The 14,831-nt window shown below is 37.5% G+C and overlaps 1 protein-coding gene across 4 annotated transcripts in view; it reads left to right on the forward strand.

Annotated features, from left to right (window-relative positions):
- rbpms (RNA binding protein, mRNA processing factor) overlaps window positions 1–14,025 on the forward strand; it is a 47,749-nt gene extending 33,724 nt beyond the window's left edge. For 2 of the 4 annotated variants that reach the window (XM_017719280.2, XM_017719282.2), the window contains 3 exons: window positions 1,494–1,557; window positions 12,394–12,566; window positions 12,876–12,974. In XM_017719280.2, the coding sequence (XP_017574769.1) occupies window positions 1,494–1,550 (57 nt within the window). In that variant the 3' untranslated portion in view covers window positions 1,551–1,557; window positions 12,394–12,566; window positions 12,876–12,974. Of the gene's footprint in view, window positions 1–1,493; window positions 1,558–12,393; window positions 12,567–12,875 lie in introns of all 4 variants that reach the window. The other 2 variants (XM_017719279.2, XM_017719281.2) reach the window with 2 other exon arrangements.
- Window positions 14,026–14,831: the final 806 nt, after the last annotated feature.

Raw genomic sequence — 14,831 nt, forward strand, 5'->3', positions numbered from 1 at the left:
GTGAAAATGAGGTGTTTGTGGTGAGCAGCTAAAACAAACGAGGCCAAAACACCAAAGATAGCAAAGGTACAGGATCCTGTAGCTGTTAAGCATCACGGATGCATCTGTTTTTACCATCAGACAGTAGACATCTAGGAGAATCTAACATCAGTAAACTAAGGTAAAACTTCAGGGTGAGCAAGCAATATACATTAATTAGCTGACCAGCTGACATGAATTTAGCCAAATAGTACAGATTTAAGTCCATCTGTTAAGCTGCTTTATGATTGGTATGCATTGCTGTTTCACTAATGTATGCATCATTATTTTTTGTTAGTGAAAATAGTATTGATTTATATGAAACATAAATTATACATATGAAATTGGTGTGTTGCCCTCTCTGCTGTCTAGGTGTTCAGACTCTAAGGAGACACTTCTCACTCTAAACTCTTACCTCTTATACTTCTATTACTTCATCAAGCCATTATTGCATTATGGTATGTGTTGAAATTTGTGGTGTACATTGTCTGTGTACTAAAATTTGCAATGCATTATAGGTCTTTGATAGTGAGCTAAATTTAGTGATTAAGTCTACAGTTGAGATTTCAAACAAGGCTACCACTATCGCACTATTTCTGTAGTAGGGAGCAATTTTGAATACAACAGTGGACTTTTTATGTGGTTAAGCAGGTTCAAATAGAACAAAGTAAGGCTAAGTACAGCCTCAACATTGTGAGATTAGTTTAAGTTCGAGTTACAAATAAGATATATTTTATGACTTTGTACTAAGATGCTTTCGTAAGTATTATTTGTTGCTGCATCTGCAAATGGAAGTTAACACTGTGGTATTATGTACAGTGGAAGCCATATGTCAACAACGTCCAGAAACACTGCCAACTTCTCTGGACTTGAGCTCAGCTGAAATGGACTGATGTGTAGTGTAAATATGTATTGTGGTCTAAAGGGCCCGCCTTTAGATTATTTAAGGAAATAATAGATGTGTTCTCCAGGCCAAGGATGAAAAGAATCATCCAGATTTTTACCAGCATAAAGTTTTTGTTCTCTCTGTCTTTGTCAAACATGTTTTTATTTGCGTGAGTTTGCAGGTTACCGAGAAATGTGTTCTTTTCTAGCAACTGTTGGTAAAAATAAAGCTTTACTTAATAGTAAGCGACCTTAAATGACCTTAAATTGTAACCCAGAGGGGATACTGCAATTTACCGTTTGCAGTGTGCTAGTCCATAGAGCAGTGCTGCTTATGAGCATGATTAATAAATAGATGTGTGCTATGAGGCCTTGTGATTGATTGACTTCTAAAAGAGATTTTAAACAGCAATCTATATTTTTAACGCATATACATGTTAAAAAAAATCCCAATAGGTTGAATGGGTTGCTACAAAAAAACAGAGCACGGATAGGACAGTTCATTTAAAACGATTTATTTATTAAACATGTAATAACACATAATAATACATTGTGTACTGAACTTGTTTCATGTATTCACCCTCTTTCAGATCCGTTGGCTCCCACCAGCAGATGCTCAGGGCTGGAAGTCCAGGCAGTTCTGCTGAAAAATGTGTAAGTAATGAAAAAAAACACACACACACCATTCTCAAAAAAATACAAACGGATGTGTACATTCGAACACACACACTCCACCATATGCCAAAGGCCCTGTTAACACCTGGCATTAACATGTTTCCTAAGGGATCTGTACGTAAATGGACACAAGTTAAGTAAAAGTGTAAGCCGGTACAGTGTCTCTTGGAAACTCATGTGATCCCTACAAACAGTCCCAAAAATGAACTAATACAGTTCAGTACAGTTCATTTGTGACTCATTTTGCATTTCACTTGATATATGCATTTGGAAAACAAAGTGGCACCAGTCTATTTTGCGTTTTGCTTTACTTTTAAAGAACCACTGAGCTTACTGTGCATACCACAGCCACAGTCTTCCGGCATGTATATATATAGACCCTGATTTTTTCCTGTGATAAAATGGGTGATGTTAGGCATGCACACAATGCATTCTGAAGAAGTTGTGGTGTGAAAATTGAAAGTTGTGTGTTTGAAAGACGTTTGAGTCACTTTAAAATTTACTTACACTGTGAACATTTGAGGTCACACTGAGGTCATTTGCAACTGGTTCTCTTTCAGCTTCATTTTGACAGCACTGAATTTAGTTAATTTAAAAAGGTATATATGTGAAAACACCCTAAAACTGAAGAACACAGTTGTGTGTGTGTGTGTGTGTGTGTGTGTGTGTGTGTGTGTGTGTGTGTGTGTGTGTGGATGAAAGGTCATTGTTTGGCTGGGGTACTGTGCAGATTCCTGTCCTTAATTTGGAGCATTCAACATTTGAATGTAATACAGGGTAGAGGCCACTGCAGGCTATGAGTTAGCACCCAGATAACACACACACATGCGCATGCACAGACAGCAGTAGATCTGAACACACTCTTACCTGCTACTGCTAACACTACCCGACAGCTAGCTAACACGTAATGAGAGAGAAAAAGAGACACAAAAGGAGAGTGCTACACTGAAAATGCCTTGCCACTGTTAATAACTTCACTAATGATGGCTGGCAAAACTATTTATCACATTTAAAGGTTATCAACATTTACTGAATAGCAGACCCTACCAAATATTCATATGCAGAGTTTGAATATTGTGGCCAGCAGCATATTTCCAAATAAAATTATATCAGTAAATATTGTCGGTTCTTAGAATGTTCTGTTTGTCAAAATTGGGGACAGAATCAGTCAGGTCCTATTTTAAGTGCACTGAAACAAAGCCCTTATAGAAAAGTCTGTCCATTCAGTGGTCATCTTGGTCATCTGGGCAGTTATTTTCAGCTGTGAAAGACCAGACTCTTTTAATGTGGAGAGACCTACAAACCTTAAACTGAAAGCCACATTAACATTTTCAAAGGCAAAATTGAAATCACTGGTAAACTCTGATAAAAATAGCATTGCATAGTTTATAGCACTTGGTCCCCATAACAAAAACAAAAAAAATGTTGTCTTATCTGCGTGCATGTATCTCCATAGCAATGATGGGTGTTTCCCACATGCCACTTAACCAGCAAGCCAATGAGTTTAGGGCTGGGCTTTCTTCATAAAACAACACCTTGCTGAGTGTGAGAAGCTTTCGGACGTTCAGTACTCAGCGATGCCATAGCCGTCTGTGGCCGGGAGTCCAAGAGGTCGTAAATTTCCTTTTTTTTCTCTTGGTGGGTAAGATTTCCCCCTCTCTCGTCCCATCACTCGGCACAATGCGGTGATGAATTCAGTTAGCTAATATAACACAATTGGCAGTTAGCATTCTTCCTGAAACACGTTCAGCTGTCCAGTGATGTTGCATTAAGTCGTGCTTTACGTGTCCTCAAAGACATATATGCTAACCTTTGTCCTCCCAGCTTTTTTCTATTGTGTGATAGAGGGAGACTTAGCTAGCATGTGGAATTGGTGATCACCAAATTGGGGAGAAAAAAAGAACTGCCCACTCCTGTAAATATCTGAAACCTAATAAAACATCTTCATTTTTGCTTATAAAGTGTAAATGTTCAGTGTAACTTCAGATGTCATTGTAGGATGAAAAGTTACCATCATGTGTTTACAGAAACATGGCTTAAGGAGATGTAGTACTGTGTTGTTGACTCACACACACACTCTCTCTAAATCACACACCCCCTTCCACACACTCACAAACCCGCACACACAAGCCACTATCCCTTGGGTCGATGTGGATAAGGAGACAGGAAGGGACTTGTTCTTAGACCCTGTAGGGATAAGATGGGTGGATATTCACCTACCTAAACACACACACACACACACACACACACACACACACACACACACACACAGACCTACCGTATCTAAAGCCCTGCACATTCTTAACTATGTGCACATAGTCCTGTAATACAGCGCTGCCTGTCCAGAGTGGCTTGGCCTCTCTTATCAGATAAATACACTAATTTCTTTGGCTAATCTGGCTAATCGTCAAACACACCCACACACTTCCCCTTAGTCGTTCTTTTGGTTGGTATGATTGCTGCTTTCTTAGAATCATTACACTTGCATTTCAGTGCATGATGCTGACGGCTCATGTGACCATAAATGCACATCATTCAGTAGTTAGTTCTGACCTTGCAGTCTTGGTTGAAAAGTTTTTTTTTTTTTGTATCAGATAACGGTATACATTTTTTTTTATCGTGCCTGTGTCATTCTGCTGAACACCAACTGCTTAGTAACAGCAATGATCAGTTTAATTCCAGCCTATGGAACTCCAAAAACAGAAGAAAATTGACCATGTTAAAAGTATATTTGAGAGTATTTTGGGGCTTCTTTATTTGACTTTTTTTGTGTTGCTTTTGTACATATTCTAAAAAGAAGAGTAAACTACAAATGAAAACAGAAAGTAGTGATTTGTAAATCTGTCTGGACATGGATTCAAACAAAACCAGTACAAACACAAGATAATTAATGTTTTGTCTTATCAACTTCATTGTTTTTGGTAAATATACAAAAACAGTGAAGTTGAAACTGATGGCTGCAATACATTCCAAAACAGTTGGGACAGAGATAGTTTAAGCTTAGAAACATTGTTAAGCGTTCAAAAATGCAATCATGCGTGAGTATAAAAGCAGCATCCATGTAAGGCCTGGTCTTTTATGAGCAAGGATGGGTCAAGGCCTGCCACTTTTCCAAAAATGCATCAGCAAAAAATGTAACACTTTATGAATAATTTTTTTTCAGCTGGGGACTGAAAGGATTTTAGTTATATCACCCTCCACAGTGCATAATAATATCAATAGACAGGAGAAATCTCTGTGCGTAAAGGACAAGGCTGAAATCACAACTGAATGCCCCTGACTTTTGACCCTTCAGACAGCAGTTAATTAAAAACCAGCATGTTTCTGTGATTGTTATCACCACATGGGCTTGTGAATATTTTGATAAAACATTGTTAGTAAACACTTCATTGCTGCATCCAGAAAGACACATTAAGACTGTTGTATGCACAGTCAAAGTCATATGCCAACAATGTCCAGAAACGCCGCCGACTTTTCAGAGCTCGAGCTCCACTGTGTGTCTGTGTCTTCATTTGTCATGGTATGTGGGGCATTACGGGGTAACTTTCAGATCTGCGAAAGCACAATTAACACTCAACACATTCTTGACTAATATATCACTGTTATTGGTTGAAAGCCTTGTATTTCCACTTTGTTTTTCAGTTTTTGGCCTAAATTGAAAATACATATTGCCGTTTACATTGTTTGTCAATTTCATGATTATGAGACCAAATGGCCAGAAATTGCTTGGAAAAAACTCTGGTTCCATTGACTTACATGAAAAGTAACCATTTTGGAGATACAAGGATTTTTTCTGACAACAGCGATATGCTTTTATGTTTTTTGAATTTTTCATTCTTGCTTATTTCAACATGACAACACCACTACCCCAACTTTCTTGAATTAGGTTAAAACAATGTATAGAAATATCCAAAAAGCATTTTCTAGTTCGGATCACACCTTCGGTGTGTGATTTTAGTATACAAGGAGATTGTAAGGAGACAGGAGAGAACTCTGAGAACTTATGCTGGGGTTCTGGGTGGTTTCTGCTTTCAACTAGAAGGCCTGACCCCATTTTAATGGATGTAGGCAGGACTGACAGAATTTTGGAACAACTTTATCACAGGAAACAGAAAGAAGAGTTGTGAAATGTATAGAACATTAGGCCTGGAAGGCACCATGCAACCTGCCAGCCATCGGATGCTGCCAGGCCATTGGTGAGCGTCTGTTGTTGACCATCACTCCTTGTTAGTGCAATGTACACGATACCATTGGTTCTAGCCAGTCTAGCCAGTTTTTGCCCAATTGAGTGTGTTGAATCGGTGTTAGCAGTTGGCACTGAGAGAAGGCATATAAGATGAGACATGAAAGCTAGGAAGAAAGATGACAGTGCAAAAAACAGCACTTTCAGGAGGACAGACAAAGAGAACTCAATATAGAAATCAGTCAGATCCATATAGAAAACTGGTTAAGGTGTTATGACAGCTTTGAGTATCTATAGCAAGATCACCCCAGATATATTATCCTTAAAAACAGCATCTTGTAACGCAATTCCTTTTTCACCTCCCCTTTTGTGTCTTTAACTTGCTAACTCAAAGATATATTCTCCCACATGCCACAGAACATTAATGTGTTCGTACACTGATGTGCCCTGCACTCCACAAGTTATGGTTAAATATCATGCATATAGAGCGCTGTTACACCTTTGCCCTTTTCACTGAGGCTTTATGTGGACACCTGCTTTTTCTGTCCGCCACAACTGCAGTACATCTTACTCAGTGATGGCAAGTAACTCCTTAGACTGAGCAGCTTTAGCAGGTCTTTATTTTTATTTAGGGGTCTTTTCACAAAAATAAACAGACAAGAATGCTTTGGTTTTCATCAAATTTAATATACTTGCCAGTCTTGATGAACAGCCTGCAATGACTAGTTATTTCACATCATTGGACACTACATTGTAAAAAATAAGCCAACTTAAAATGTACTTATTTCACTTGTTTGAAATAAACTTGTTTGAACTTGTTGAGTTACAAAAACAATGTAGGTTGATTTGTGAGGGTGACTTGGGAAACAGGCTTGGATCCCATGAATCCCAGTTTGCAGCTACAGTACATTCAGCATTATTAGTGATAAAGTTTGTACTGTTTTAGATTGGCTGCTGAGACATTTGCTGTAGTTTCTCCCTTTTGTTGTTTTCCTGTTTACCTTGTCTTAACATGACCGTGTCTGAGCCTGACCTTTTCAACGATTAGTATCATGCTCTTGTACGTAATTACTTTTATAAATAGCCAGATGGACCCTTTTTTGTTTATGTTCAGAATACCGAATTGCAAATGCCATTTCAGAGCCAGCAGGGGAATGCCGTTCACAATGTTATGGAAAAATCTGAGCTCTATGTGGCTGTCCAGCTACTTAACTCAAAATCTAAACAAAACAGAAGTTCACTGTAGTTGTGATTTTCATGTAGATAGATCACATTCATGTTACAGCACAGTGTTACAGCACAGTCCTAAATGGGAAAGCAACAGCGGTGGCTAGAGAAGACATATTTTCAGGGAGCACCAGGAAATGTCGCTGGGGGAGACAGCTTGTCGCCATGTCGATGGGATAAACAAGCTGAAACTGGATATTTCTCTGGGGACGGATGGGAGGGGCCATCTAAATGTGAGTGATTTTCACACTGACCTGAGAAGCTGAGGGTTGGACAATGCTGACAAGTAGTGATAAAATTCAGTATGATAAAATTTTCCATGTACATCACAATACCAGCTAAAATGTAAGTTTATATTAACAAAGTTTAAAAAACAATGCTTCCTGAAAGTATGCCAAAGGGAACATTACAGAGTATTATAATATTGTAAATGTTGCCGGAAGAAAAAAACACCAGAAAATTCAAGTTTATTGTGATTGTCATCATGCATATTAATTGAGCAAGGATAGGGCTGCCCACTGCTCACAATGCTCACTGCCCCTAGTGTGTGTGTTCACTAGTGTGCATGTATGTGGGTGTTTCACTGCACGGATGGGTTAAATGCAGAGGTCAGTTTTCACAGTGTGCAAACACAGTGACAAATGGTTCAAATTCTAATTCTAAATTCTAAACTGCAAAAAAAAAAAAACAAGTAATACGAATAAAGCATAAACCATGAAGTATAACTGAGAAAAAAGCACAATACATAAAACTAGTCAAAGGCTAACAGCTACTGAAAATTCTAAAATGTCACCTACATATTGTTTTATTAACTTTTAGTATTTTTAGTATTTAGTATTTGTATTTTGAACTGTTGCTTCAAAACTGTCCAAACTGCCCATCAAATGGCATATATAGTGGTTAAAATCTTATGTATAATTTAATCATTGAGTTGTAAACAAAATCTGGTTTGGTGTGAAATGCACCGTTCTATAGAAACTTACTGATTCAGAAATGTTCGCAGTGGTGGTGATAGGAGCCAGACGTCCTCTAAAAGCTCCCTCACAGAAAGTTATTACATGAAATGGTTATAGATAGATCGTTTTAGTTATGAATACATAACTGATGAATTACATTTCTCACTATTTTACTATCAACATTACATTGGATAGTAAATAAAATTACTATGTCTGCGTTGTATCATGACCCCTGGTTCCTTTCACCACCACTGCAAAGACATCAAAGTCTCTGCAATGAAGCATTTCAAATCAACCCACTCTAAATTACTTTGTTTACAGAGGTGGTATTCCCCTTCAATTAACATTCGTTATCGACCAATGTTACTAAAACGTAAAATCAGTATAGTCATATAACATCAGTACCAGCATAAACAATAGATCACCTCAAACAGTGGAGCTGCTTTTGGGTGCATTTAAAAAGAGCAGTTTCTACTCGTAGGGAGACATCAGGGTGTGTAGAGATGAGAAAAGGCTAGTGTTACTAACAACGGGTGCCAGCCAGCAGCAACGGGCCTAATAAGGATTATGAACCAGCTGGCAGAAGATTTAGACTACTGTTAAAAAAAAAAAAAAAAAGACTGGCTAGGCACAGGCAAAAGTGTAGCAAGGGGCTTAATGTTGAATGGAGCTGACTCAGTCTTGAACTATGGAGGTCGACATGACTCACTGAGATTTGTTTTGTTCAGTGTTCTTCATACACAAAGAACTTATTTGTAAAAAAGACAGTACTGTTTAATATTAACTGCGTGTTCTTCATAGGAAAGTACTCCTATGTACTTTCCTAGTACTTTGTAAATGCAGCCCATGTGGTGCCATCTGTAATAAACGTAAAAGCCAGATGGAGTCGTATTGCATTGCAATGCACCCTTAATCAACTGGACCCTCTTACTCTCAGCTATAAACGTGACTCTAGAGTGTTTCAGCAGAGGCCTCAACCACATCACAGATTATTGAGGATTTCGGTCTGTTCGTGGGACTAATTTGACTCTCATTGTTATGGCATCACTCTGTATGCCTCAGCTTGGGCAGTCAATAATAATAATAATACTGGCTGTAAATGACTTGTTCAACCCTTTGAGTGCTAAGCTTGTTGTTACATTACTAATCCTTAAACGTTACAGGTGTATTTACCGTTGAGAATGTTGTAATTTATTATTGTTATAAACTTTACTTATAAAGCACCTTACATACATCAATTATAGCTTAAGGTGTTTCACAGAAATTAAACATAATAAAATTATGTTTTTATTAAAAATATTATGAATAAAATAAGATTGAAAGGTAAAATAATGACAATTCAATATGTTAAATCAGTAATAGACAAAGAAGAGCAAAGCAAAAAATATAAATCGGCACCTGAAGTTTTACATAGAACTGTCCACTTGATTGCATGTAAAGGTAGTTCATACACTATAATCCGACAAGTGCATGTATGTGTGAGAGCATGTGTGAACTCTGCTGTGGGGTTATTGGCCAATGACCTGAGAAACCAAGCAGTATTGAACCCCAGCATCCCCCTTCATCCGAGGTGGGGGGAGTTAGATGTGTGTGTGTGTGTGTGTGTGTGTGTGTGTGTGTGTGTGTGTGTGTGTGTGTGTTGGCAGAGGGTTGTCATCCTCAGCTGAGGTCCTCTAATAAGGATGTGTTGTTTCTCTCTATCTTTCCATCTCCCCCAACCCCCCACACTTCTGATCTAAAGGCAGCTGCTCCCAGTGTGTGTGATTGTGTGTTTTCTGTTATTTTCAGGACAACAATGTAGGGAGTCACCAATATGGATATGGATTGATGCCAGTATCCAGTATTTTTCATGTACACATCTATCGTTGATAATATGTAAAAAGTTAGTTATCAGGCTGACAAAATTTAGAGTTAGTGAAACTGTCAGTATTAAGTTAATAGAGCAAAAGAATTTGTTGACTTATTACTGTTTACTGCTGTAACTTACTAGTGTTTAATATGAATTATTATAATAATACCTTTTTCTTCATTATTCTTTTTTTTTCTTTTAAAATTACATGAAAGGAGTCTTACACGGTATTGTAAACCAGATATCCAAAATGCAAATTTCCTATTTGTTTAATAGTCAAAACAGCTCTTTCACAAAAGTCTAAAGTTCCCAGTAAATGTTGTTGAATACTCTTAATGTTGCTAAAAGTCATAATCAGTTTTGTTGTATAAATAATACACATTGAACATTTTTACCCCATGTCCTGACATGACATAACATATGGGTCTGTGTGTCAGTCCAGTCTAAAGCCACTGGTCTTTTCTCTGGATTAACTATATTAGTGTTGCCTTTAATATTGAGGAGCAAGACAGGTCATGATCATCCAGGTGTTAAATCCCAGCCTTTGGGTGGTGGTAAATTTGTTCTCTGTGTTTGCTGCTCCCGTAATCTATACAGATTTTTGTTTGCGTTATCAGAAGTTGAATGCACTACGGAGAAATGTCTGTAAAAGCTGCAAAACTAACCTGAATTTTTCTTATGCAAGGGCAAGAAATGCATGTTTGAATTTTATTTATTTATTTATTAATAGTTTTTCTTGATCACAAACACATTTGATGAAGCTGGGGTTGAATCTTAATGGGGTTGAAATTTAATTTAAGACCAATGTGAACAACATAGCACACATTTGTTAACTCAGCAATCAGTCATCAGTTGTTGATGTAAGCACTGATAAAAGAGTTGAGTTTGTGAAACATCCAGATAATCGATTCTAGTGTCAGTGTTTCAGTGGCTCCTGAATGGATAAAAGTGTGGAGAGAAACTAATATATTCCATTTGAAATTTCTTTGGGTGTATTTTTAGAAAGCAGATTCCCAAGGCAGTAACATTTACCTGAGAAATCTAAACTAAAGCTGTAGGTCCAGCAGGCCTGTGCAGATAGAAGAGGAGTATGTTTATGTGCTGAGTGACTCTGATGCTCGAAACAGAGTTGACAGGAATGTGGAGGGTGATAGGGGAGGAGGCGAGTTTTGCTCAGTGGAGTTGGTCAGAACAGGTTGCATCCCAGTGCTCAGTGAACCGTACTGAAGAGGTTTTTCATGGAAATTGTCGATGAAGACTTCTGACAGACAAGCAGCTTCACACAGGGAGACGTTATCGGCCACTGACTGCGTATATCAATAAAAATCAGTCTTCATCATATTGAATACACAAACTCTCATCGTACAGGTCTTATGTGAATATGTAATGCAGAAAGTAGGTTAGGATATGGAGCAGCATAATTGTAAAATATATTTACACAAAAATGGATTTCAAAAAAGATCTGTGACTGCTTGCATGAAACTTTCGTATTTATCTTAAATGCTTAAGGGATACATTTAAAGCTGTCAATTTAACTTTCAATTTGTAACTGTCAAAAACGGATGTGCTGAAATTTAGTGTCTAAAATTCTAAGTTTCACTTTCCACGTTCAACATTTGCCTGAAGATTTGTATGCAGCTCACAAAAAAAAGTAAAAGGAAAAACCAAAGGCTGAAATCCACTTAAGATGTTTTATGAAAGTGAGCACAGGCCTGGAACTCTATTTTAGCAAATTTCCCACCTGCTCACCCTGATTCCTCTGCTCACCTGCTCTGTTTCATTATTTATACTCATACTATTACTAAAACATAACTAAGGCAAGCCAGCTCATTCCTAATGATTTCCTAACTGCCTTCTACTACACACGTAATCAGGCTCAAAAGGGATGAGAGTGGTTCTGTTGGATTCACAAGTTGGCTTGAGGAAAATCTTGTGAATCTGTGAAACCATGTTGACTTGAAGATGAAGAGCTTGATTCGCACTGTGGCATCACATAAATTAATAAAGTGACCCTCATGGTCACTTCTAATCTGAAATTTAACATTCTGATGAGTAACACAGATGGACTCCCCAAATAGGATTCAGTCCTGTTTCTGTCTGCACAACTGCGTAGACCTCCTGCTCTGAGTCAGTGTGAGAACAACCCAAGCCAGACCCTGGAGAAGAACATGATTTCAAACAGGAAATACCCTCCTCCATGGGAACTAGCCAGCCAATAACACAGAGCAGAGGGGATTCTGTTTTCATCTGGAAGCTGTAATCTCTATACAGAGCTGGCCGGGGGTTGTGAGATCTATTTGTTTTGAAGCAGTTGTTGGTTGTTCTGATACCCTTAAGACCTTAAGTTTGGTCTGAAGTATTATCAGTAGTGAAGTGTGGTCAGTGTGCAGCTGAATGACAAAATCAGCACTGTTTTATGTGTTTTAACAATTGATGATTTTAGGTTATCTCTTTTATGCAAGGCATGGTTTACATCAGCAGATTCTTCTGGTGAACGGCAGCCTCAAAGTGATCAATACATAAGTTTTTTGGGGTATTACCTACACTGAATAAAGTACTAAATGAATACATTAAAAGTTTGTCTGTCTTCTCATTTATAGGTTCCTTATGTGTGATGGTGGCCACGGATGGCCTTGATCGAGCTGCCCCTTCATTTCACCCCTTACTTTCTGTCTTTCTCTCTGTCTTTACCTTCCTTTCTTTCTCTTCCTCTCCTTCCAGCAGTCCAAAATCAGGGGCCTCCAGACTAACTTTCTTCAGTCATGGACCACAGGTAAGGACCTTGCTTTTTTTTTTTGGAAAATTCTCCTTTTTTAATTTCACGTTTGACACAGAGAAGTAAACAAGTAGCTTAGCCTGCTTCTGAACAATTGTTTTATGTTGATTACACACCTGTAACACCTTAAAACATCTTTCAAACCATCACATTTTAACTTGACATCAATATACTCTATATTTTCATTGTTTTAAATTGTTTTAAAAAGTAAGCTGTGCACTGATTTGAAAGAGGGAGGGAGAAAAAGAGAGAGATGATCTGTACAGTATAATTTGTGATGTGGGAAATCTCTCTCTTCCTTCTCAGGTTAACACCACGCCCCCACCGGGCTACAGGGCAAATCAAGACCACCTCTGCCTCCATCACACAATCCCCCCTCCGCTCCGCTCTTTTTTCTACTGTTACACCACTAACACTTTAATAGAAGGAGTACACACAAAGGTAGCATTAAAAAATTGCTGCATTTGTGCTGCCAGTGGTGTCACTTATATGTTTCTGCTACACGATGTGTGCATGATAAGACTGTATAAAAAAACTATGAATTTTCCGCTCATTATTCTGTTATTAATCTTAATGAGTAGCTACTATGACTTATTCTAATAATCAGTAACCACTATTAAACAAAAATCAAAGTTCTGCAGTTCTGAGAGTGAGACATTGAGCTCCACCAACAAATGTATTCTTTCATAGCAACTGTTGAAACGTTGGACAAGCGTTACAGAGCACAGGTCAAAATCCCACTCAGCCTAATGAGAAACTGTAGCACTGTAGCAAAACTGTTGTGAAAACACCTTTATTTAGTGTGTTTTTAATTTCAATGGTTATTTATATTGCATCTGTGGGAAAGGTCCCACTGTCAGGTTAGATCAGATGTAGTTGTTTTGAATTTAGCTAACATTGCCAAGCAATTTCCAAGCTACCTAGTAATTTCCGCACTCAATTAACTACAAGCTTGGTACGCTAACATTTTAATCTCAGAACTCAACATTATGTAGAAGCTCTAGACAAACATTTTAGCCCTTCAGTATGAATAACTACAAACTTATTTAAATAATTATTTTAACAAAAAAAGACTTATGTTTTCTTATTCGGTTGAATGTTTGTTTCGATAATGTTCTGTACAGATAGCAACAGTTGCTATGAAAGAAAGTGTAGGCTCACATTTGTACTGCTTGTACAAATCTTCAGTTTTTCACCACAAACTCTGTGACTTCATAACTGAATGTGCAGTTATGACAAAGCCATGCAGGTGACATGTTGAACTCCTTGTATTGAAATGTTATGGTTGTGTATTAATCATATTATCTCTACCATTATTATTATTATTGTTATTATTGTCGTTGTTGTTATTTACATTGATTATACCTAAAAAGAAATTCTGATCAAGTTGATGCATGACTCGCCGAAATGGTGACGCTGTACATTTTTAGATATTTTGAAGAAAAACTACGAAGTATTTTTGTAATCAAGTGAATGTTTTCAGTGGTGTGTGTTTGATTGCTGATGCTGTCCGTTACGTGTGCGAGGATTTCAAATTGATGACTCTGAATGTGTTCTCTCTTTTCTTTCTGAATGTGTTCTATCTTGCCCCGTTGTCCTTTGCATGCTTGCTTCATACATGTGCTCTTTTGTAGCACCTGTTTCTAGGTTGACCAGGTTTTACAGCACTGGTAAAAAAATACCATTCAACCTAATGAGAAACTGTAGAACAGACTCAGTTTATATCACAGTATCTACATTTAGAGTGAGTTATTCATTCAACCTAATGAGAAACTGTAGAACAGACTCAGTTTATATCACAGTATCTACATTTAGAGTGAGTTATTCATTCAACCTAATGAGAAACTGTAGAACAGACTCAGTTTATATCACAGTATCTACATTTAGAGTGAGTTATTCATTCAACCTAATGAGAAACTGTAGAACAGACTCAGTTTATATCACAGTATCTACATTTAGAGTGAGTTATTCATTCAACCTAATGAGAAACTGTAGAACAGACTCAGTTTATATCACAATACCTACATTTAGAGTGAGTTATTCATTCAGCCTAATGAGAAACTGTAGAACAGACTCAGTTTATATCACAGTATCTACATTTAGAGTGAGTTATTCATTCAACCTAATGAGAAACTGTAGAACAGACTCAGTTTATATCACAGTATCTACATTTAGAGTGAGTTATTCATTCAACCTAATGAGAAACTGTAGAACAGACTCAGTTTATATCACAGTATCTACATTTAGAGTGAGTTATTCATT

Source organism: Pygocentrus nattereri, chromosome 22 (genome assembly GCF_015220715.1).
Source record: "Pygocentrus nattereri isolate fPygNat1 chromosome 22, fPygNat1.pri, whole genome shotgun sequence".
Classification (NCBI taxonomy): domain Eukaryota; kingdom Metazoa; phylum Chordata; class Actinopteri; order Characiformes; family Serrasalmidae; genus Pygocentrus; species Pygocentrus nattereri.